The sequence below is a fragment of the Pseudorasbora parva genome, chromosome 9, assembly GCF_024679245.1.
Source record: "Pseudorasbora parva isolate DD20220531a chromosome 9, ASM2467924v1, whole genome shotgun sequence".
Classification (NCBI taxonomy): domain Eukaryota; kingdom Metazoa; phylum Chordata; class Actinopteri; order Cypriniformes; family Gobionidae; genus Pseudorasbora; species Pseudorasbora parva.
The window spans coordinates 49,283,767-49,308,766 of record NC_090180.1 but is presented as its reverse complement, the minus strand read 5'-3'; the positions used below and the strand labels follow the sequence as shown (position 1 = coordinate 49,308,766).

The 25,000-nt window shown below is 49.5% G+C and overlaps 1 protein-coding gene across 8 annotated transcripts in view; it reads right to left on the bottom strand.

The window, feature by feature from the left end:
• Nucleotides 1-25,000, bottom strand: part of wu:fj49a02 (myomegalin) — a 100,547-nt gene that overhangs the window by 61,620 nt on the left and 13,927 nt on the right. For 7 of the 8 annotated variants that reach the window (XM_067452930.1, XM_067452936.1, XM_067452934.1 and 4 more), the window contains exons 1-2: nucleotides 11,197-12,587; nucleotides 6,438-6,572 (exon numbers count right to left, since the gene is read on the bottom strand). In XM_067452930.1, the coding sequence (XP_067309031.1) occupies nucleotides 6,438-6,572; nucleotides 11,197-12,429 (1,368 nt within the window). In that variant the 5' untranslated portion in view covers nucleotides 12,430-12,587. Of the gene's footprint in view, nucleotides 1-6,437; nucleotides 6,573-11,196; nucleotides 12,588-24,605; nucleotides 24,660-25,000 lie in introns of those variants that run through there. The other variant, XM_067452938.1, reaches the window with a different exon arrangement.

The following is a 25,000-nucleotide window of genomic DNA, read 5'->3' as shown; positions in this document are numbered from 1 at the left end:
CGAATCACTGAATCAGAGTTTTGAACTGATTTATTGAAATTAACAGTTGCCGCTGCTTCAAACTGCTTCATGAAAATACAAATACAAATGTAAAACCGCTCTATGTTCTATGTTAATATACACTCACCTAAAGGATTATTAGGAGCACACACTAATGCTGTGTTTGACCCTTTCTCCTTCAGAACTGCCTTAATTCTCCGTGGCATTGATCAACAAGCTGCTGAAAGCATTCTTTAGAAATGTCGGCCCATATTGATAGGAGAGCATCTTGCAGTTGATGGAGATTTGTGGGATGCACATCCAGGGCACGAAGCTCCCGTTCCACCACATCCCAAAGATGCTCTATTGGGTTGAGATCTGGGGACTGTGGCGGCCATTTTAGTTCAGTCAACTCATTGTCATGTTCAAGAAACCAATTTAAAATGATTTGAGCTTTGTGACATGGTGCATTATCCTGCTGGAAGTAGCCATCAGAGGATGGGGACATGGTGGTCATAAAGGGATGGACATGGTCAGAAATCAGTCGATCAATCATTCAATCATCTTTATTTATATCGCTCTTCTCCAACGGCGATTGTGTCAGAGCAGCTTCAGTGTTAAACAGGACAATACTGCAGCAGAATTAGATTGGGCTGTACAGTCGTTCTGGAGTAAACAGTGATGTTATCAGCTTATTTTAATTTATCAGAGAGAGACAATGCTGGCAGATCAGTATTATAGTTTATAGAATTAAATAAGACCTATTAAATACATTTTATTTGTATATTAAGTTGAATAACTCTGATCATAATGTTAGTGTCCCCAACCGAGCGAGGCAAGCCAAAGGCGACCAAAGGAACCGAAACTCCATCAGGGCATGATGGAGAAAAATAAACCTTAGAGAAACCAGACTCAGTTCTCCTCTGGCCTATTAACACACCGTGGAGGATTATTATTCTGGACACCACACAGCTCAGAGGTCAGATTAGAGCAGAATATCTGAGCTGTGTCGGTGTATGAATGGGTGAATGTGAGGCAAAAATGTAAAGCGCTTTGGATGGCCATAGGGTCTGTTAAAAGCGCTATATAAATGCAGTCCATTTACCAATATTCGAAATTTCAGGGTATCACTCATGAGACGGGTTCATTTAGGATGTCTCGTTGATTACAATGCTCAGAAACAATGCTCAGGTAGGCCGTGGCATTTAAACGATGCCCAATTGGCACTAAGGGGCCTAAAGTGTGCCAAGAAAACATCCCCCACACCATTACACCACCACCACCAGCCTGCACAGTGGGAACAAGGCATGATGGATCCATGTTCTCATTCTGTTTACGCCAAATTCTGACTCTACCATCTGAATGTCTCAACAGAAATCGAGACTCATCAGACCAGGCAACATTTCTCCAGTCTTCAACTGTCCAATTTTGGTGAGCTTGTGCAAATTGTCGCCTCTTTGTCCTATTTGTAGTGGAGATGAGTGGTCCCCGGTGGGGTCTTCTGCTGGTGTAGCCCATCCGCCTCAAGGTTGTGTGTGTTGTGGCTTCACAAATGCTTTGCTGCATACCTCGGTTGTAACGAGTGGTTATTTCAGTCAAAGTTGCTCTTCTATCAGCTTGAATCAGTCGGCCCATTCTCCTCTGACCTCGAGCATCAACAAGGCATTTTCTCCCACAGGACTGCTGCAGACTGGATGCTCTTCCCTTTTCACACCATTCTTTGTAAACTCTAGAAATGGTTGAGTGTGTAAATCCCAGTAACTGAGCAGATTGTGAAATACTCAGACCGGCCCGTCTGGCACCAACAACCATGCCACGCTCAAAACGGCTTAAATCACCTTTCTTTCCCATTCTGACATTCAGTCTGGAGTTCAGGAGATTGTCTTGACCAGGACCACACCCCTAAATGCACTGAAGAACTGCCATGTGATTGGCTGATTAGATAATTACATAAATGAGAAATTTAACGGGTGTTCCTAATAAACCTTTAGGTGAGTGTACACCAATCAGGCATAACATTATGACAGATTTTGATTGGGTTGCTAGGCAACGTGGGGGAGAGGACGCTGGCGTTGTCTGTTCGCCGCTTCTCCACCCACAACAAATCATGTTAATGTACTATTAGATTTACATTTTATTTTATTTCCTTATGTTTGTGACTAGTCTAACAGTCAGAGCTACAATTGGGACTGTTGCTGATTGCTGGCAGCCACTGAGAGGTCGTTGTTCGTCGTTTCGCCGTTTTCAACCGCTTCTCCAATGTTTACGTTTGAATTGCTGCGGTTGGTTTCTGGTTTGGAGGACATTTGATGTTTCTCGCCGCGGGTGCTCACTGGTGGTCTCCCTTGAGCTTAAGCTGCATGGTGGCTGAAGTTTGCACCGGGCTAGTGTCATCCTGGCTCTCGTCGTCGGCGTCCGGCATGATGTTGGGATGTTCTGCTTCTCGGCTGCGCCGCTGTTCCGTCCTGCATTGCGACCGTGGAGCGACATCTGCGCCGGCCCCGGTGTGTCCACAGAAGTGCCCGGAGGAATGTTCTGCCTCCTGCATGGTGCTGCAGCGATCCCCATCGTTTGAATCATCATGAAGAAGACCCATCATCTGGTCTTCAGCTGTCGTGCCTCGGCGATGTCATCGGGACACTGCCGCTGGGAGAAATCTGAAACATGGAGTGGACCACAGTGTGCTGCGGAGCTAACAGAGACTTCCACCATCAGCTGTTTTCTGTTCACCATATCAGCTCTGTTTCTGTCCACCATCAGCTCTGTTTCTGTTCTGTTTTCTGTGTTGGTTGATTGTTTGTAGTATTCTATATTTTTACTTGTTATTCATTTTTTGTTGTTATTCCCCCCCCCCCCCCCCCCCCTTGTTGCACTTTGAGATTCTTCGGAATGAAAAGTGCATTATAAATAAAATCTATTATTATTATTATTATTACAGATAAAGTGAATTTCTTCATCACCTGTTAGTGGGCGGGATATATTAGGCAGCAAGTGAAAATTTTGTCCTCAAAGTTGATGTGTGTGAAGCAGGAGAAATGAGGAAATGGGTGTGATCCGATCAAACAGACGAGCTACTGGAGCTCAAACTGCTCCCGAAGCTAATGCTGGTTCTGATAGAAAGCTGTCAGAATACACAGAGCAGCTCAGTTTGAGGCGTATGGACCAGTCAGGGTGACCTCTGACCCCTGACCCCGCCGAAAGCACCAACAGTGGCACGTGAGCATCAGAACTGGACCACGGAGCAATGGAAGAAGGTGGCCTGGTCTGAGGAATCACGTGTTCTTCTACATCACGTGGATGGCCGGGTGTGTGTGTGTGTGTGTGTGTGGCTTACCTGGGGAACACATGGCCCCAGGATGCACTATGGGAAGAAGGCGAGCCGGCGGAGGCAGTGTGATGCTTTGGCCAATGTTCTGCTGGGAAACCTTGGGTCCTCCATCCATGTGGATGTTACTTTGACACGCTCCACCTACCTAAGCATTGCTGAGACCATGTTCAGCCTTTCATGGAAACGGTATTCTGGTTGCTGTGGCTCTTCCAGCAGGATAATGCTTCTGACACAAACAAGTCCGATCCATGGAGGCTCCACCTCGCAATTTACAGGACTTAAAGGATTTGCTGCTAATATCTTGGTGCCAGATACCACAGCACACCTTCAGGGGTCTAGTGGAGTCCATCAGAGACGGGTCAGGGGACCAACACAATATTTGGAAGGTGCTCATAATGTTATGCCTAATCGGTGTAAAGTGTAATTTTTTCCTGTGATCCAAGCTAAATTGATCATCATTGCTCCAGTCCTCAGTGTCACCTGATCCTTCACTAATCACTCTGATGATGATGATTCTGAACATTTATGAAAAACATGAACATTTTTAAAAACCCTCCCCATGGACTGTGTTGTGGGTATTGTGGTGAATTGTGGTGTGTTGTGGGTATTGTGGTGTGTTGTGTTGTGGTGTGTTGTGGGTATTGTGGTGTATTGTGGTGTGGTGCGTTGTGGTGTGTTGTGGGTATTGTGGTGTATTGTGGTGCGTTGTGGTGTGTTGTGTTGTGGTGTGTTGTGGGTATTGTGGTGTATTGTGGTGTGGTGTGTTGTGGATATTGTGGTGTGTATAGGGTTTTGTGGTGTGTTGTGGGTATTGTGGTGTATTGTGGTGTGTTGTGGGTATTGTGGTGTGTATAGGGTTTTGTGGTGTGTTGTGGGTATTGTGGTGTGTTGTGGGTATTGTGGTGTGTATAGGGTTTTGTGATGTGTTGTGGGTATTGTGGTATGGTGTGGTGTATTGTGGTGTGTTGTTGGTATTGTGGTGTGTATAGGGTTTTGTGGTGTGTTGTGGGAATTGTGGTATGGTGTGGTGTATTGTGGTGTGTTGTTGGTATTGTGGTGTGTGTATAGGGTTTTGTGGTGTGTTGTGGGTATTGTGGTATGGTGTGGTGTATTGTGGTGTGTTGTTGGTATTGTGGTGTGTATAGGGTTTTGTGGTGTGTTGTGGGTATTGTGGTATGGTGTGGTGTATTGTGGTGTGTTGTTGGTATTGTGGTGTGTATAGGGTTTTGTGGTGTGTTGTGGGTATTGTGGTATGGTGTGGTGTATTGTGGTGTGTTGTTGGTATTGTGGTGTGTATAGGGTTTTGTGGTGTGTTGTGGGTATTGTGGTGTATTGTGGTGTGCTGTGGGTATTGTGGTATGGTGTGGTGTATTGTGGTGTGTTGTGGGTATTGTGGTGTGTGTATAGGGTTTTGTGGTGTGTTGTGGGTTGTGTTGTGGGTATTGTGGTGTATTGTGGTATGTTGTGGGTATTGTGGTGTGTATAGGGTTTTGTGGTGTGTTGTGGATATTGTGGTATGGTGTGGTGAATTGTGGTATGTTGTGGGTATTGTGGTGTGTATAGGGTTTTGTGGTGCGTTGTGGATATTGTGGTATGGTGTGGTGAATTGTGGTATGTTGTGGGTATTGTGGTGTGTATAGGGTTCTGTGGTGCGTTGTGGTGTGTTGTGGGTATTGTGGTGAATTGTGGTATGTTGTGGGTATTGTGGTGTATATAGGGTTTTGTGGTGCGTTGTGGTGTGTTGTGGGTATTGTGGTGTATTGTGGTGTGTTGTGGGTATTGTGGTATGGTGTGATGTATTGTGGTGTGTTGTGGGTATTGTGGTGTGTATAGGGTTTTGTGGTGCGTTGTGGTGTGTTGTGGGTATTGTGGTGTATTGTGGTGTGTTGTGGGTATTGTGGTGTATTGTGGTATGGTGTGGTGTATTGTGGTGTGTTGTGGTGTGATGTGGGTATTGTGGTGTGTATAGGGTTTTGTGGTGCATTGTGGTGTGTTGTGGGTATTGTGGTGTGTATAGGGTTTTGTGGTGCGTTGTGGGTATTGTGGTATGGTGTGGTGCATTGTGGTATGTTGTGGGTATTGTGGTGTGTATAGGGTTTTGTGGTGCGTTGTGGATATTGTGGTATGGTGTGGTGAATTGTGGTATGTTGTGGGTATTGTGGTGTGTATAGGGTTTTGTGGTGCGTTGTGGTGTGTTGTGGGTATTGTGGTGAATTGTGGTATGTTGTGGGTATTGTGGTGTATATAGGGTTTTGTGGTGCGTTGTGGTGTGTTGTGGGTATTGTGGTGTATTGTGGTGTGTTGTGGGTATTGTGGTATGGTGTGGTGTATTGTGGTGTGTTGTGGGTATTGTGGTGTGTATAGGGTTTTGTGGTGCGTTGTGGTGTGTTGTGGGTATTGTGGTGTATTGTGGTGTGTTGTGGGTATTGTGGTGTATTGTGGTATGGTGTGGTGTATTGTGGTGTGTTGTGTTGTGGTGTGATGTGGGTATTGTGGTGTGTATAGGGTTTTGTGGTGCGTTGTGGTGTGTTGTGGGTATTGTGGTGTATTGTGGTATGGTGTGGTGTATTGTGGTGTGTTGTGTTGTGGTGTGATGTGGGTATTGTGGTGTATTGTGGTATGGTGTGGTGTATTGTGGTGTGTTGTGTTGTGGTGTGATGTGGGTATTGTGGTGTGTATAGGGTTTTGTGGTGCGTTGTGGTGTGTTGTGGGTATTGTGGTGTGTATAGGGTTTTGTGGTGCGTTGTGGGTATTGTGGTATGGTGTGGTGTATTGTGGTGTGTTGTGGGTATTGTGGTGTGTATAGGGTTTTGTGGTGCGTTGTGGTGTGTTGTGGTTATTGTGGTATGGTGTATTGTGGTGTGTATAAGGTTTTGTGGTGCGTTGTGGTGTGTTGTGGGTATTGTGGTGTGTATAGGGTTTTGTGGTGTGTTGTGGGTATTGTGGTATGGTGTGGTATATTGTGGTGTGTTGTGGGTAATGTGGTGTGTATAGGGTTTTGTGGTGCGTTGTGGTGTGTTGTGGGTATTGTGGCATGGTGTGGTGTATTGTGGTGTGTTGTGGGTAATGTGGTGTGTATAGGGTTTTGTGGTTATTGTGTTGTGTGTTGTGGGTATTGTGTATCCCGTACCTTGTTGCTGGTCTCGCTCAGATGGATCTGCGTCTGCAGGGACTCGACCTGTAGCTGTGCGTTCTGCAGTTCTGCCACACACTGAGCAGCCTGATCGTCCTGATGCCTCTGCGACTGCTGCTCCTCCATCAGGCTCTGAGGACACACCACAAAATCACACAAATCACACACCACCATCACACACCACCATCACATATCACATCAGCACAACTCACACACCACCATCACACACCACCATCACATATCACATCAGCACAAATCACACACCACCATCACACACCACCATCACATATCACATCAGCACAAATCACACACCACCATCACACACCACCATCACATATCACATCAGCACAAATCACACACCACCATCACACACCACCATCACATATCACATCAGCACAACTCACACACCACCATCACACACCACCATCACATATCACATCAGCACAACTCACACACCACCATCACACACCACCATCACATATCACATCAGCACAAATCACACACCACCATCACATATCACATCAGCACAACTCACACACCACCATCACACACCACCATCACATATCACATCAGCACAAATCACACACCACCATCACATATCACATCAACACAAATCACACACCACCATCACATATCACATCAGCACAACTCACACACCACCATCACACACCACCATCACATATCACATCAGCACAAATCACACACCACCATCACATATCACATCAGCACAAATGACACACACCATCACATATCACATCAGCACAACTCACACACCACCATCACACACCACCATCACACACCACCATCACATATCACATCAGCACAAATCACACACCACCATCACATATCACATCAGTACAACTCACACACCACCATCACACACAACCATCACACACCACCATCACATATCACATCAGCACAACTCACACACCACCATCACACACCACCATCACATATCACATCAGCACAAATCACACACCACCATCACATATCACATCAGCACAAATGACACACACCATCACATATCACATCAGCACAACTCACACACCACCATCACACACCACCATCACACACCACCATCACATATCACATCAGCACAAATCACACACCACCATCACATATCACATCAGTACAACTCACACACCACCATCACACACCACCATCACACACCACCATCACATATCACACACCACCATCACACACCACCATCACATATCACATCAGCACAAATCACACACCACCATCACACACCACCATCACATATCACATCAGCACAACTCACACACCACCATCACACACCACCATCACATATCACATCAGCACAACTCACACACCACCATCACACACCACCATCACATATCACATCAGCACAACTCACACACCACCATCACACACCACCATCACATATCACATCAGCACAAATCACACACCACCATCACACACCACCATCACATATCACATCAGCACAAATCACACACCACCATCACACACCACCATCACATATCACATCAGCACAACTCACACACCACCATCACACACCACCATCACATATCACATCAGCACAACTCACACACCACCATCACATATCACATCAGCACAAATCACACACCACCATCACATATCACATCAGCACAAATCACACACCACCATCACATATCACATCAGCACAACTCACACACCACCATCACACACCACCATCACATATCACATCAGCACAAATCACACACCACCATCACATATCACATCAACACAAATCACACACCACCATCACATATCACACACCACCATCACATATCACATCAACACAAATCACACACCACCATCACATATCACATCAGCACAACTCACACACCACCATCACACACCACCATCACATATCACATCAGCACAAATCACACACCACATCACACACCACCATCACATATCACACACCACCATCACACACAACCATCACACACCATCATCACATATCACATCAGCACAACTCACACACCACCATCACATATCACATCAGCACAAATCACACACCACATCACACACCACCATCACATATCACACACCACCATCACACACAACCATCACATATCACATCAGCACAAATCACACACCACCATCACATATCACATCAACACAACTCACACACCACCATCACACACAACCATCACATATCACATCAACACAACTCACACCACCATCACATATCACATCAATACAACTCACACACCACCACCATCACATATCACATCAACACAACTCACACACCACCATCACATATCACATCAACACAACTCACACACCACCATCATATTCATCTAACCCTAACATATCACACACATCATCTAACCCTAACATATCACACACATCATCTAACCCTAACATATCACACACATAATCTAACCCTAACCCTAACATATCACACACATCATCTAACCCTAACATATCACACACATCATCTAACCCTAACCCTAACATATCACACACATCATCTAACCCTAACATATCACACACATAATCTAACCCTAACATATCACACACATCATCTAACCCTAACCCTAACATATCACACACATCATCTAACCCTAACATATCACACACACCATCTAACCCTAACATATCACACACATAATCTAACCCTAACATATCACACACATCATCTAACCCTAACATATCACACACATAATCTAACCCTAACATATCACACACATCATCTAACCCTAACATATCACACACATCATCTAACCCTAACATATCACACACATCATCTAACCCTAACCCTAACATATCACACACATCATCTAACCCTAACCCTAACATATCACACACACCATCTAACCCTAACATATCACACACATAATCTAACCCTAACATATCACACACATCATCTAACCCTAACATATCACACACATAATCTAACCCTAACATATCACACACATCATCTAACCCTAACATATCACACACATCATCTAACCCTAACATATCACACACATCATCTAACCCTAACCCTAACATATCACACACATCATCTAACCCTAACCCTAACATATCACACACATCATCTAACCCTAACCCTAACATATCACACACATCATCTAACCCTAACCCTAACATATCACACACATGGTAAATGGTAAATGGACTGCATTTATATAGCGCTTTTAACAGACCCTATGGCCATCCAAAGCGCTTTACATTTTTGCCTCACACATCACCCATTCATACACCGACGGCGATGTCAGCCATGTAAGGCGCCATCCAGCTCGTCGGGAGCAGCTGGGGTTAGGTGTCTTGCTCATGGACACTTCGACACTTGGTCAGGTGGAACCGGGGATTGAACCACCAACCTTTCGGTTTGTAGACAACCTACATGAACCACTTGAGCCACTGCCGCCCTAACACACATCATCTAACCCTAACCCTAACATATCACACACATCATCTAACCCTAACCCTAACATATCACACACATCATCTAACCCTACCATATCACACACATCATCTAACCCTAACATATCACACACATCATCTAACCCTAACATATCACACACATCATCTTACCCTAACATATCACACACATCATCTAACCCTAACATATCACACACATCATCTAACCCTAACCCTAACATTTCACACACATCATCTAACCCTAACCCTAACATATCACACACATCCTCTCACCCTAACCCAAATAAGCTCTAATCTGCTTTAATATCTGTCGGTTCACAGACACCAGCGTTAGGTTAATTTATTCAAAAGAGCATCAAGTGTCTTAGTTTTAGAAAATCTCTGAGTACATGATTGTGAGCTGGAGTGTTTGTGCGTGTGTGTGTGTGCGTGTGTGTGTGTGCGTGTGCGTGTGTGTGTGTGCGTGTGTGCGTGTGTGTGTGCGTGTGTGTGTGTGCGTGTGTGCGTGTGTGTGTGCGTGTGTGTGTGTGTGTGTGTGTGTGTGTGTGTTTGGCCTTGAGGGCTAGATGAGAGAACTAGGCCAATGGTGGTGCTGCCCATGCTAACCCCTTTAACAGGACATTTTATCTTTGGGTTAACAGAGACTTCAGCGAGAACATGAGGAACGACAGAGAACACAGAGCATCTCTGATCCTTCAGGAAGGGTTTGTGTTGATTCAGCTCCTGTTTATAAGCGGATCATGTGCTGAATCCCAAATACAGTAAAGGCGGAGTTATGAGCAGAATATCCGCAAACACAAACTGCAGATGTTTATTAGTGATTCAGTGCCACAGCTGTACATCGTACAAACACAACGAGACAAATAAATCAAACACTGAAATCTATGATTCTCAGAGATGTGCCCAGATTTCAGCCCAAACAGATATTTAACAGAATTTTCCTTTCGGAGCATCCCACATTAATTTTGCCATGACCTAATATCAATCAATCAGCTTTATTTATATAGCGCTTTTACAATCGTGATTGTGTCAAAGCAGCTTCAGTGTTAAACAGGACAATACTGCAGCAGAATTAGATTTGGCTGTACAGTCGTTCTGGAGTAAACAGTGATGTTATCAGCTTATTTTAATTTATCATAGAGAGACAATGTTGGCAGATCCGTATTATAGTTTATAGAATTAATTAAAACCTAAATCATAAATTTTATCTGTATAACTAGTTAAATAACTTTGATCATAATTTTACTGTCCCTAATAGACCCAAAACATAAAGCCTGTGCTTGTATATAGAGCCTAAGACGCATCTGACCCGTGTCTGCTGACCCCATGACCTTACTGTCAGTGGACGCTTCACCTGTGGGATCCTCCGGAAGTAGAAGGGCCAAAACTCGTCCTCCCACAGCTCCAGCTGCAACTCCCGCTCCGACTCTGGCACCGACTCCTGCTCTGACCCCCGCTGCGACTCCGGCACCGACTCTCGCTGCGACTCCCGTTCTGACTCCCACTCTGACTCCCGCTGCGACTCCGGCACCGACTCTCGCTGCGACTCCCGTTCTGACTCCCACTCTGACTCCCGCTGCGACTCCCGCTGCGACTCCCGCTGCGACTCCCGCTGCGACTCTGGCATCGACTTCCACTGCAACTCCCGTTCTGACTCCCGTTCTGACTCCCACTGCGACTCCCGTTCTGACTCCCGCAGCGACTCTGGCTCCGACTCCGGCACCGACTCCCGCTCTGACTCCCACTGCAACTCCCGTTCTGACTCCATTATGTGGTTCCCCTGGTCTGGACTGTCCAGAGTAGCTCCTCCATAAAAAAACCCAGGATTCACCCTAACCGGAAGTCTGCTGCCCCGAGGACTCTGGACGGGCTTGTACACCCAGTGCTGGAATAGCTCCGGCTGGAATTCCCTCGAGCCTCCGGAGCTCCGTGTCTCCCGCAGTGTGTCGGCTGAGCTGGATGCGGTGCACCGGCGGTCCGGCATTAGCGTGGCAGATGTCTGCTCCTCTAACCCTAACTCTCCAGAGCAGCGTGAGGACGGGCCGCAGGAGCGGCTCCTGGCCAGCCGTCGGGGCACTTTACACACGACCTCGTAGTCGGAGTCGGACACCCGGAGCCCCCGGAAGCTCCGCCCCCAGCTCCGGCTCTCCCACACCGGCTCCGCTCGGAAGCTCCGCCCCCAGCTCTGGCACTCCCACACCGGCTCCGCCCAGGACTCGTGCATGGCGTAGGTGAGGTCCAGCTGGAGCAGGGCTCGGTAGGGAGCGGCGTCGGCTCCGGATCGTTCCTCCTCCTCCGGGTTGCTCCGGCTGTACTGCACCCGGATGCACCGCCGCAGACTCTCCTTCTCCAGCAGGAGGCGCCGCAGCCTCTGCAGGGATAGCGCCTCCACGCGGGCCATCACGGTGTCGAAGCGGAACATGCGGTCCAGCATGAAGCCACACTTGCTGCAGATGAACTCTCGGCGGCCGTCGCGCTGCAGGGCTCGGCCCAGAGCGTGAGACAACAGAACCTGCAGCCTCCGGAAGAGCCAGCGCCGCTGCTGCCCACACAGATCCCGCCCACAGATGCGGCACGACTCCGGCATTCCCAGACAAATTACGGACACGCTCCGGAAAACTGCAGAACTAACACCTCCGTATTCTGGTACGAACCTGTCCTGCTGTTTACTGTAATAGGGTTAAACCTATATCTGCGATGTATTTAAGCAGAGGTCAAAGTTCTTCATATAAACAAATGGCTTAGCTTCATCACCATAAACTGGGAGAGGGATGAAGTCTTCAGGATAAGTCCACAGACGAGCTGAGAGATCGGGATAAAGTCCACAGACGAGCTGAGAGATCGAGATAAAGTCCACAGACGAGCTGAGAGATCGGGATAAAGTCCACAGATGAGCTGAGAGATCGAGATAAAGTCCACAGACGAGCTGAGAGATCGAGATAAAGTCCACAGACGAGCTGAGAGATCGAGATAAAGTCCACAGATGAGCTGAGAGATCGAGATAAAGTCCACAGATGAGTTGAGAGATCGAGATAAAGTCCACAGACGAGCTGAGAGATCGGGATAAAGTCCACAGATGAGCTGAGAGATCGGGATAAAGTCCACAGATGAGCTGAGAGATCGGGATAAAGTCCACAGATGAGCTGAGAAATCGGGATAAAGTCCACAGATGAGCTGAGAGATCGAGATAAAGTCCACAGATGAGTTGAGAGATCGAGATAAAGTCCACAGACGAGCTGAGAGATCGGGATAAAGTCCACAGACGAGCTGAGAGATCGAGATAAAGTCCACAGATGAGCTGAGAAATCGGGATAAAGTCCACAGACGAGCTGAGAAATCGGGATAAAGTCCACAGACGAGCTGAGAGATCGGGATAAAGTCCACAGATGAGCTGAGAGATCGGGATAAAGTCCACAGACGAGCTGAGAGATCGAGATAAAGTCCACAGACGAGCTGAGAGATCGGGATAAAGTCCACAGACGAGCTGAGAGATCGAGATAAAGTCCACAGATGAGCTGAGAGATCGGGATAAAGTCCACAGATGAGCTGAGAGATCGGGATAAAGTCCACAGACGAGCTGAGAGATCGAGATAAAGTCCACAGACGAGCTGAGAGATCGGGATAAAGTCCACAGATGAGCTGAGAGATCGGGATAAAGTCCACAGATGAGCTGAGAGATCGGGATAAAGTCCACAGACGAGCTGAGAGATCGAGATAAAGTCCACAGACGAGCTGAGAGATCGGGATAAAGTCCACAGATGAGCTGAGAAAGGAATAAAGTCTTCAGGATGAGTCCACGAGCGCGCGACCAGAGGAGCTCCCGATGCAGCGCCAATCGAGATTAATTCACGAGGACAAACGCTCGATCTTCCGTGTCTCGCGCTCACCGCTCACAGCGCGATATGAGGAACACGCGCTCTGTCTCCTTTCATCACACACACACACACACACACACACACACACACACACACACACACACACACACACACACACACACACACACACACACACACACAGCGGCGGTGCGTGACGTCAGGCGCTACGGTCTCAGCGCGCGATACAGAGAAACAGCCTCAGATTCTGTGCGCGCGCGTCATGAGATGAAAAGAGGCAATGCGCGCGCACACCATCTCTCACGGGAAGGGTGCATCAGACACCATTACACACCATCATACAATAATACATCGACTGAAATATGATAGGACAAGACAGAACAATAATCTTTGTAATATAATATCCTGGTCATATTTTCCGCGTTCCTGCTCAGAACACAGTGGAGTGATGTGTCTCTGCGCGTCCCCGCGTCCCTCTGAGTGATGACGCGTATACCGGTATCTATTATCAGTCCAGTCATTTCAAATATTTTATTTATAATCACAGCAAATAAGCACAGGTGTGTGTGTGTGTGTGTGTGTGTGTGTGTGTGTGTGTGTGTGTGTGTGTGTGTGTGTGTGTGTGTGTGTGTGTGTGTGTGTGTGTTCGTGTTCTGTTGCTCTGCTGCAGTTGTTGTATATGCAAACACATTTAGGCTGTGGTGAAACCGATCTATTTGTGGAACAAAACAAAGAGCAGCTCTATTAGCTCATCTCACACACACACACACACACACACACACACACACACACACACACACACACACACACACACACACACACACACACACACACACACACACACACACACACACACACAATAGTGACCACATCTGAAGCGTCTCTGTTTGCTCATGTATCAGGATCACAGAGCACATGTAAACCTAAAGTCTGGCTCTAAGAACACAGGAGGGAGTGTGTGTGTGTTTGTGTGTGTGTGTGTGTGTGTGTGTGTGTGTGTGTGTGTGTGTGTGTGTGTGTGCGTGTGTGTGTGTGTGTGTGTGTGTGTGTTGAGCGTTGTGTGTGTGAACCTACAATATGATCAACTTTTAATAGTGGGCACCAGAGGTGGACAGTAGTGGAGTATATCTACTTTCCAAGTAATTGTATTTTTCAAGTATATGTACTTTATCGGTGTTTCTTCTTAGGAAAACTTTTACTTCACAACATTCCAAAATATAATATTGTAATTTTTACTGCACTGCATTTCATATTGAATATCATTTAATACTTAATTACATAACAAATGTAGTGCTGTATGCTTTTAATCAAGTAAAAGTAATTACAATTTTACTTGAGTACAAGTAGAAAGTACCATATGTTTAATGTTTTATGTACATTAAACATATGTTAATGTAAAAGGTAAAAAAAAAAACACTGCAGTAAAAAGTATGACATTATATATTTTGCTTTGAAATGTAGTGAAGTAAAAGTTTTCCAAAGAAAAGCACTGATCATGGCTCTAACATCATCAGAACGAGTGAGGATGGACTTCATATTCTGTGAATACGTACTACCGGCACATCCGGGAACTTATCTGTCAATTTTGTTTTAGGGGAAAATAAACTACCCATAGATATCCCATAGACTTCAAAACAAAATAGCAGCACAAAATAACGTCTGTACACAGCCGGCAGACTTGAATAACTAAAGTAATTCTATGTCCAACCTGCCTGCTATAGAGCGTGAAAGATACATCCACAAACTTAATTTGGTCAATTTAAAAACATGTCCCTTCATTCTCCCTTCATCAAATTGTGGATGGATTGTGGAACCCAACCCAGTGGCCAGAGGTGTCTTACCCAGACATTTACTTGTACCTCTTTGAGTCACCAGGTAAGCCAGTGAATGATTTTACACTTTTCTGTTCAGCCATACAACTAGCCTGACTTAGCTATCAATAGCATTAACCATCATCTGTTCAGAGACATTATATGACGTTTCGCCAGTTGTAAGTATGGGTTAGTGTTAGGGACATGTTTTTAAACTGACCAAATTAAGTTTGTAAATGTATCTTTCACACTCTATAGAAGGCAGCGTTAGGGCGGAGCGAAGCGAGTGGTGAGACCTGTTCTTTAGGGCGGAGCGAGTGGTGAGACCTGTTCTTTAGGGCGGAGCGAGTGGTGAGACCTGTTCTTTAGGGCGGAGCGAGTGGTGAGACCTGTTCTTTAGGGCGGAGCGAGTGGTGAGACCTGTTCTTTAGGGCGGAGCGAGTGGTGAGACCTGTTCTTTAGGGTGGAGCGAGTGGTGAGACCTGTTCTTTAGGGTGGAGTGAGTGGTGAGTCCCGTTCTTTAGGGCGGAGCAAGTGGTGAGACCTGTTCTTTAGGGTGGAGCGAGTGGTGAGACCCGTTCTTTAGGGTGGAGTGAGTGTTGAGATCTGTTCTTTAGGGTGGAGCGAATGGTGAGACTTGTTCTTTAGGGCGGAGCGAGTGGTGAGACCTGTTCTTTAGGGTGGAGTGAGTGGTGAGACCTGTTCTTTAGGGTGGAGTGAGTGTTGAGATCTGTTCTTTGGGGTGGAGCGAGTGGTGATACCTGTTCTTTAGGGCGGAGCGAGTGGTGAGACCTGTTCTTTAGGGTGGAGCGAGTGGTGAGACCTGTTCTTTAGGGAGGAGCGAGTAGTGAGACCTGTTCTTTAGGGTGGAGTGAGTGGTGAGACCTGTTCTTTAGGGTGGAGTGAGTGGTGAGACCTGTTCTTTAGGGCGGAGCGAGTGGTGAGACCTGTTCTTTAGGGTGGAGTGAGTGTTGAGATCTGTTCTTTAGGGTGGAGCGAGTGGTGAGACTTGTTCTTTAGGGCGGAGCGAGTGGTGAGACCTGTTCTTTAGGGCGGAGCGAGTGGTGAGACCCGTTCTTTAGGGCGGAGCGAGTGGTGAGACCCGTTCTTTAGGGTGGAGCGAGTGGTGAGACCCGTTCTTTAGGGCGGAGCGAGTGGTAAGACCTGTTCTTTAGGGCGGAGCGAGTGGTGAGACCTGTTCTTTAGGGTGGAGCGAGTGGTGAGAACTGTTCTTTAGGGCGGAGCGAGTGGTGAGACCTGTTCTTTAGGGTGGAGCGAGTGGAGAGACCTGTTCTTTAGGGTGGAGCGAGTGGTGAGACCTGTTCTTTAGGGCGGAGCGAGTGGTGAGACCTGTTCTTTAGGGTGGAGCGAGTGGTGAGACCTGTTCTTTAGGGCGGAGCGAGTGGTGAGACCTGTTCTTTAGGGTGGAGCGAGTGGTGAGACCTGTTCTTTAGGGCGGAGCAAGTGGTAAGACCTGTTCTTAAGGGTGGAATGAGTGGTGAGACCTGTTCTTTAGGGCGGAGCGAGTGGTGAGACCTGTTCTTTAGGGTGGAGCGAGTGGTGAGACCTGTTCTTTAGGGCGGAGCAAGTGGTAAGACCTGTTCTTTAGGGTGGAGTGAGTGGTGAGTCCCGTTCTTTAGGGCGGAGCGAGTGGTGAGACCTGTTCTTTAGGGCGGAGCGAGTGGTGAGACCTGTTCTATAGGGTGGAGCGAGTGGTGAGACCCGTTCTTTAGGGCGGAGTGAGTGGTGAGACCTGTTCTTTAGGGCGGAGTGAGTGGTGAGACCCGTTCTTTAGGGCAGAGCGAGTGGTGAGACCTCTTCTTTAGGGCGGAGCGAGTGGTGAGACCTTTTCTTTAGGGCGGAGCGAGTGGTGAGACCTGTTCTTTAGGGTGGGGTGAGTGGTGAGACCCGTTCTTTAGGGTGGAGTGAGTGGTGAGACCCGTTCTTTAGGGTGGAGCGAGTGGTGAGACCCGTTCTTTAGGGTGGAGCGAGTGGTGAGTCCCCTTTCTTTAGGTCGGAGCGAGTGGTGAGACCCGTTCTTTAGGGTGGAGCGAGTGGTGAGACCTGTTCTTTAGGGCGGAGCGAGTGGTGAGTCCCCTTTCTTTAGGTCAGAGCAAGTGGTGAGACCCGTTCTTTAGGGCGGAGTGAGTGGTGAGTCCCCTTTCTTTAGGTCGGAGCGAGTGGTGAGACCTGTTTTTTAGGGCGGAGCAAGTGGTGAGACCTGTTCTTTAGGGTGGAGCGAGTGGGGAGTCCCCTTTCTTTAGGTCGGAGTGAGTGGTGAGACCCGTTCTTTAGGGTGGAGTGAGTGGTGAGACCTGTTCTTTAGGGTGGAGTGAGTGGTGAGTCCCGTTCTTTAGGGCGGAGCGAGTGGTGAGACCTGTTCTTTAGGGTGGAGTGAGTGGTGAGTCCCGTTCTTCAGGGCGGAGCGAGTGGTGAGACCTGTTCTTTAGGGTGGAGTGAGTGGTGAGACCCGTTCTTTAGGGTGGAGCGAGTGGTGAGACCCGTTCTTTAGGGTGGAGTGAGTGGTGAGTCCCGTTCTTTAGGGTGGAGTGAGTGGTGAGTCCCGTTCTTTAGGGTGGAGTGAGTGGTGAGACCTGTTCTATAGGGTGGAGCGAGTGGTGAGACCCGTTCTTTAGGGTCGGAGCGAGTGGTGAGACCTGTTCTTTAGGGCGGAGCAAGTGGTGAGACCTGTTCTTTAGGGTGGAGCGAGTGGGGAGTCCCCTTTCTTTAGGTCGGAGTGAGTGGTGAGACCCGTTCTTTAGGGTGGAGCGAGTGGTGAGTCCCCTTTCTTTAGGTCGGAGCGAGTGGTGAGACCCGTTCTTTAGGGCGGAGCGAGTGGTGAGACCTGTTCTTTAGGGTGGAGTGAGTGGTGAGTCCCCTTTCTTTAGGTCGGAGCGAGTGGTGAGACCTGTTCTTTAGGGTGGAGCGAGTGGTGAGTCCCCTTTCTTTAGGTCGGAGCGAGTGGTGAGACCCGTTCTTTAGGTCGGAGCGAGTGGTGAGACCTGTTCTTTAGGGCGGAGCGAGTGGTGAGACCCGTTCTTTAGGGTGGAGCGAGTGGTGAGACCTGTTCTTTAGGGTGGAGCGAGTGGGGAGTCCCCTTTCTTTAGGTCGGAGCGAGTGGTGAGACCCGTTCTTTAGGTCGGAGCGAGTGGTGAGACCTGTTCTTTAGGGCGGAGCGAGTGGTGAGACCCGTTCTTTAGGGTGGAGCGAGTGGTGAGACCCGTTCTTTAGGGAGGAGCGAGTGGGGAGTCCCCTTTCTTTAGGTCGGAGTGAGTGGTGAAACCTGTTCTTTAGGGTGGAGCGAGTGGTGAGACCCGTTCTTTAGGGTAGAGTGAGTGGTGAGACCTGTTCTTTAGGGTGGAGTGAGTGGTGAGTCCCGTTCTTTAGGGCGGAGTGAGTGGTGAGTCCCCTTTCTTTAGGTCAGAGCGAGTGGTGAGATCTGTTCTTTAGGGCGGAGCGAATGGTGAGACATGTTCTTTAGGGCGGAGCGAGTGGTGAGACCTGTTCTTTAGGGTGGAGTGAGTGGTGAGACCTGTTCTTTAGGGCGGAGTGAGTGGTGAGACCCGTTCTTTAGAGTGGAGTGAGTGGTGAGACCCGTTCTTTAGGGTGGAGCGAGTGGTGAGTCCTGTTCTTTAAGGTGGAGCGAGTGGTGAGACCCGTTCTTTAGGGCGGAGCGAGTGGTGAGACCTGTTCTTTAGGGTGGAGTGAGTGATGAGATCTGTTCTTTAGGGTGGAGCGAGTGATGAGACCTGTTATTTAGGGTGGAGTGAGTGGTGAGACCTTTTCTTTAGGGTGGAGCGAGTGGTGAGTCCCCTTTCTTTAGGTCGGAGTGAGTGGTGAGACCCGTTCTTTAGGGCGGAGCGAGTGTTGAGACCTTTTCTTTAGGGCGGAGCGAGTGGTGAGACCCGTTCTTTAGGGTGGAGTGAGTGGTGAGACCTGTTCTTTAGGGTGGAGCGAGTGGTGAGTCCCCTTTCTTTAGGTCGGTGCGAGTGGTGAGACCCGTTCTTTAGGGCGGAGCGAGTGGTGAGACCTGTTCTTTAGGGCGGAGCGAGTGGTGAGTCCCCTTTCTTAAGGTCGGAGCGAGTGGTGAGACCCGTTCTTTAGGGTGGAGCGAGTGGTGAGTCCCCTTTCTTTAGGTCGGAGCGAGTGGTGAGACCCGTTCTTTAGGTCGGAGCGAGTGGTGAGACCTGTTCTTTAGGGCGGAGCGAGTGGTGAGTCCCCTTTCTTTAGGTCGGAGCGAGTGGTGAGACCCGTTCTTTAGGTCGGAGCGAGTGGTGAGACCTGTTCTTTAGGGTGGAGTGAGTGGTGAGACCCGTTCTTTAGGGTGGAGCGAGTGGGGAGTCCCCTTTCTTTAGGTCGGAGTGAGTGGTGAGACCTGTTCTTTAGGGTGGAGTGAGTGGTGAGACCCATTCTTTAGGGTGGAGTGAGTGGTGAGACCTGTTCTTTCGGGTGGAGTGAGTGGTGAGACCTGTTCTTTAGGGTGGAGCGAGTGGTGAGACCCGTTCTTTAGGGTAGAGTGAGTGGTGAGACCTGTTCTTTAGGGTGGAGTGAGTGGTGAGTCCCGTTCTTTAGGGCGGAGCGAGTGGTGAGACCTGTTCTTTAGGGTGGAGTGAGTGGTGAGTCCCGTTCTTTAGGGCGGAGCGAGTGGTGAGACCTGTTCTTTAGGGTGGAGTGAGTGGTGAGACCCGTTCTTTAGGGTGGAGCGAGTGGTGAGTCCCCTTTCTTTAGGTCAGAGTGAGTGGTGAGACACCGTTCTTTAGGGCGGAGCGAGTGGTGAGACCTGTTCTTTAGGGTGGAGTGAGTGATGAGACCTGTTCTTTAGGGCGGAGCGAGTGGTGAGACCCGTTCTTTAGGGCGGAGCGTGTGGTGAGTCCCCTTTCTTTAGGTCGGAGCGAGTGGTGAGATCTGTTCTTTAGGGCGGAGCGAGTGGTGAGACCCCTTTCTTTAGGGTGGAGTGAGTGGTGAGATCTGTTCTTTAGGGCGGAGCGAGTGGTGAGTCCCCTTTCTTTAGGTCGGAGCGAGTGGTGAGATCTGTTCTTTAGGGCGGAGCGAGTGGTGAGACCCCTTTCTTTAGGTCGGAGCGAGTGGTGAGATCTGTTCTTTAGGGCGGAGCGAGTGGTGAGACCCCTTTCTTTAGGTCGGAGCGAGTGGTGAGATCTGTTCTTTAGGGCGGAGCGAGTGGTGAGACCCGTTCTTTAGGGTGGAGCGAGTGGTGAGTCCCCTTTCTTTAGGTCGGAGCGAGTGGTGAGACCCGTTCTTTAGGTCGGAGCGAGTGGTGAGACCTGTTCTTTAGGGCGGAGCGAGTGGTGAGTCCCCTTTCTTTAGGTCGGAGCGAGTGGTGAGACCCGTTCTTTAGGTCGGAGCGAGTGGTGAGACCTGTTCTTTAGGGTGGAGTGAGTGGTGAGACCCGTTCTTTAGGGTGGAGCGAGTGGGGAGTCCCCTTTCTTTAGGTCGGAGTGAGTGGTGAGACCTGTTCTTTAGGGTGGAGTGAGTGGTGAGACCCTTTCTTTAGGTCAGAGTGAGTGGTGAGACCCGTTCTTTAGGGCGGAGCGAGTGGTGAGACCTGTTCTTTAGGGTGGAGTGAGTGATGAGACCTGTTCTTTAGGGCGGAGCGAGTGGTGAGACCCGTTCTTTAGGGCGGAGCGTGTGGTGAGTCCCCTTTCTTTAGGTCGGAGCGAGTGGTGAGATCTGTTCTTTAGGGCGGAGCGAGTGGTGAGACCCCTTTCTTTAGGGTGGAGTGAGTGGTGAGATCTGTTCTTTAGGGCGGAGCGAGTGGTGAGTCCCCTTTCTTTAGGTCGGAGCGAGTGGTGAGATCTGTTCTTTAGGGCGGAGCGAGTGGTGAGACCCCTTTCTTTAGGTCGGAGCGAGTGGTGAGATCTGTTCTTTAGGGCGGAGCGAGTGGTGAGACCCCTTTCTTTAGGTCGGAGCGAGTGGTGAGATCTGTTCTTTAGGGCGGAGCGAGTGGTGAGACCCGTTCTTTAGGGCGGAGCGTGTGGTGAGTCCCCTTTCTTTAGGTCGGAGCGAGTGGTGAGATCTGTTCTTTAGGGCGGAGCGAGTGGTGAGACCCCTTTCTTTAGGGCGGAGCGAGTGGCGAGACCCGTTCTTTAGGGCGGAGCGAGTGGTGAGTCCCCTTTCTTTAGGTCGGAGCGAGTGGTGAGATCTGTTCTTTAGGGCGGAGCGAGAGGCGAGACCCGTTCTTTAGGGCGGAGCGAGTGGTGAGTCCCCTTTCTTTAGGTCGGAGCGAGTGGTGAGTCCCCTTTCTTTAGGTCGGAGCGAGTGGTGAGACCTGTTCTTTAGGGCGGAGCGAGTGGTGAGAGCTGTTCTTTAGGGCGGAGCAAGTGGTGAGACCTGTTCTTTAAGGCGGAGCGAGTGGTGAGACCCGTTCTTTAGGGCGGAGCGAGTGGTGAGACCTGTTCTTTAGGTCGGAGTGAGTGGTGAGACCCCTTTCTTTAGGTCAGAGCGAGTGGTGAGATCTGTTCTTTAGGGCGGAGCGAGTGGTGAGAAATGTTCTTTAGGGCGGAGCGAGTGGTGAGACCCGTTCTTAAGGGCGGAGCGAGTGGTGAGTCCCCTTTCTTTAGTTCGGAGCGAGTGGTGAGATCTGTTCTTTAGGGCGGAGCGAGTGGTGAGACCTGTTCTTTAGGGCGGAGTGAGTGGCGAGACCCGTTCTTTAGGGCGGAGCGAGTGGTGAGTCCCCTTTCTTTAGGTCGGAGCGAGTGGTGAGATCTGTTCTTTAGGGCGGAGCGAGTGGTGAGACCCCTTTTTTTAGGTCGGAGCGAGTGGTGAGATCTGTTCTTTAGGGCGGAGCGAGTGGTGAGATCTGTTCTTTAGGGCGGAGCGAGTGGCAAGACCCGTTCTTTAGGGCGGAGCGAGTGGTGAGTCCCCTTTCTTTAGGTCGGAGCGAGTGGTGAGACCTGTTCTTTAGGGCGGAGCGAGTGGTGAGACCTGTTCTTTAGGGTGGAGCGAGTGGTGAGTCCTGTTCTTTAAGGTGGAGCGAGTGGTGAGACCTGTTCTTTAGGGTGGAGTGAGTGGTGAGTCCCGTTCTTTAGGGCGGAGCGAGTGGTGAGACCTGTTCTTTAGGGTGGAGTGAGTGGTGAGTCCCGTTCTTTAGGGCGGAGCGAGTGGTGAGACCTGTTCTTTAGGGTGGAGTGAGTGGTGAGACCCGTTCTTTAGGGTGGAGCGAGTGGTGAGGCCCCTTTCTTTATGTCAGAGTGAGTGGTGAGACCCGTTCTTTAGGGCGGAGCGAGTGGTGAGACCTGTTCTTTAGGGTGGAGTGAGTGATGAGATCTGTTCTTTAGGGTGGAGCGAGTGATGAGACCTGTTATTTAGGGTGGAGTGAGTGGTGAGACCTTTTCTTTAGGGTGGAGCGAGTGGGGAGTCCCCTTTCTTTAGGTCGGAGTGAGTGGTGAGACCCGTTCTTTAGGGCAGAGCGAGTGTTGAGACCTTTTCTTTAGGGCGGAGCGAGTGGTGAGACCTGTTCTTTAGGGTGGAGTGAGTGGTGAGACCTGTTCTTTAGGGTGGAGCGAGTGGTGAGTCCCCTTTCTTTAGGTCGGTGCGAGTGGTGAGGCCCGTTCTTTAGGGCGGAGTGAGTGGTGAGACCTGTTCTTTAGGGCGGAGCGAGTGGTAAGACCCGTTCTTAAGGGCGGAGCGAGTGGTGAGTCCCCTTTCTTTAGTTCGGAGCGAGTGGTGAGATCTGTTCTTTAGGGCGGAGCAAGTGGTGAGACCTGTTCTTTAGGGCGGAGCGAGTGGCGAGACCCGTTCTTTAGGGCGGAGCGAGTGGTGAGTCCCCTTTCTTTAGGTCGGAGCGAGTGGTGAGATCTGTTCTTTAGGGCGGAGCGAGTGGTGAGACCCCTTTTTTTAGGGCGTAGCGAGTGGTGAGACCCGTTCTTTAGGGCAGAGCGAGTGGTGAGTCCCCTTTCTTTAGGGCGGAGCGAGTGGTGAGATCTGTTCTTTAGGGCGGAGCGAGTGGCGAGACCCGTTCTTTAGGGCGGAGCGAGTGGTGAGTCCCCTTTCTTTAGGTCGGAGCGAGTGGTGAGACCTGTTCTTTAGGGCGGAGCGAGTGGTGAGACCTGTTCTTTAGGGCGGAGCGAGTGGTGAGAGCTGTTCTTTAGGGTGGAGTGAGTGTTGAGACCCGTTCTTTAGGGCGGAGCGAGTGGTGAGACCCGTTCTTTAAGGCGGAGCGAGTGGTGAGACCTGTTCTTTAGGGCGGAGCGAGTGGTGAGACCTGTTCTTTAGGGTGGAGTGAGTGGTGAGACCTGTTCTTTAGGGTGGAGTGAGTGGTGAGACCTGTTCTTTAGGATGGAGCGAGTGGTGAGACCTGTTCTTTAGGGTGGAGCGAGTGGTGAGACCCGTTCTTTAGGGCGGAGTGAGTGGTGAGACCTGTTTTTTAGGGTGGAGCGAGTGGTGAGACCCGTTCTTTAGGGCGGAGTGAGTGGTGAGACCTGTTCTTTAGGGTGGAGCGAGTGGTGAGACCTGTTCTTTAGGGTGGAGCGAATGGTGAGACCCGTTCTTTAGGGCGGAACGAGTGGTGAGACCTGTTCTTTAGGGTGGAGCGAGTGGTGTGACCTGTTCTTTAGGGCGGAGCGAGTGGTGAGACCTGTTCTTTAGGGTGGAGCGAGTGGTGAGACCCGTTCTTTAGGGCGGAGCGAGTGGTGAGACCCGTTCTTTAGGGCGGAGCGAGTGGTGAGACCTGTTCATTAGGGTGGAGCGAGTGGTGAGACCCGTTCTTTAGGGCGGAGCGAGTGGTGAGACCTGTTCTTTAGGGTGGAGCGAGTGGTGTGACCTGTTCTTTAGGGTGGAGCAAGTGGTGAGACCTGTTCTTTAGGGCTGAGTGAGTGGTGAGATCTGTTCTTTAGGGTGGAGCGAGTGGTGAGACCTGTTCTTTAGGGCGGAGTGAGTGGTGAGACCCGTTCTTTAGGGCGGAGTGAGTGGTGAGACTGATGAAAATCCCTCACGACCCCACGAGAAACAATGGCCGCCCGAATTTTCCCTAACCCTTCACCTCAGAAGACTAATATATACGTTACAGGTTCATTCAGTATTTAGTGATCTGAAGTGTCTGACCTCTGGTGTGGTCCAGTAGGGGTCAGATGGACTGTGAGTTTGAGATGAGAGACTCTTACCTGCATCTCATGTTGCACACGCAGCCTCTCGCGGGCCAACTCCTCTTGATAAAACTACACAGAGAAACAATCATTACAGCTCCACAATCATAACATCTGTCCCTCTAAACTGACTTTCATGATGTTTTCCTGTAGTAAACACGGATGTGTGAGCTGAAGGTGTCAGAGTAAACATCGCCGTCATCAGTGGCTAACCCTAACCCTAACACACAGCGCTCTTCTTCTGCTCTTTTTCCTGCTGTGGAGATTAGTAAAGAGCCTTTGCATTAGCGCACCCACTGCTGGAGGAGAGTGTGACCACCCTGACCCTTCCCAGCATGCACTGGTGAGTTGGACAGACCTGACCCTTCCCAGCATGCACTGGTGCGTCGGACAGACCTGACCCTTCCCAACAT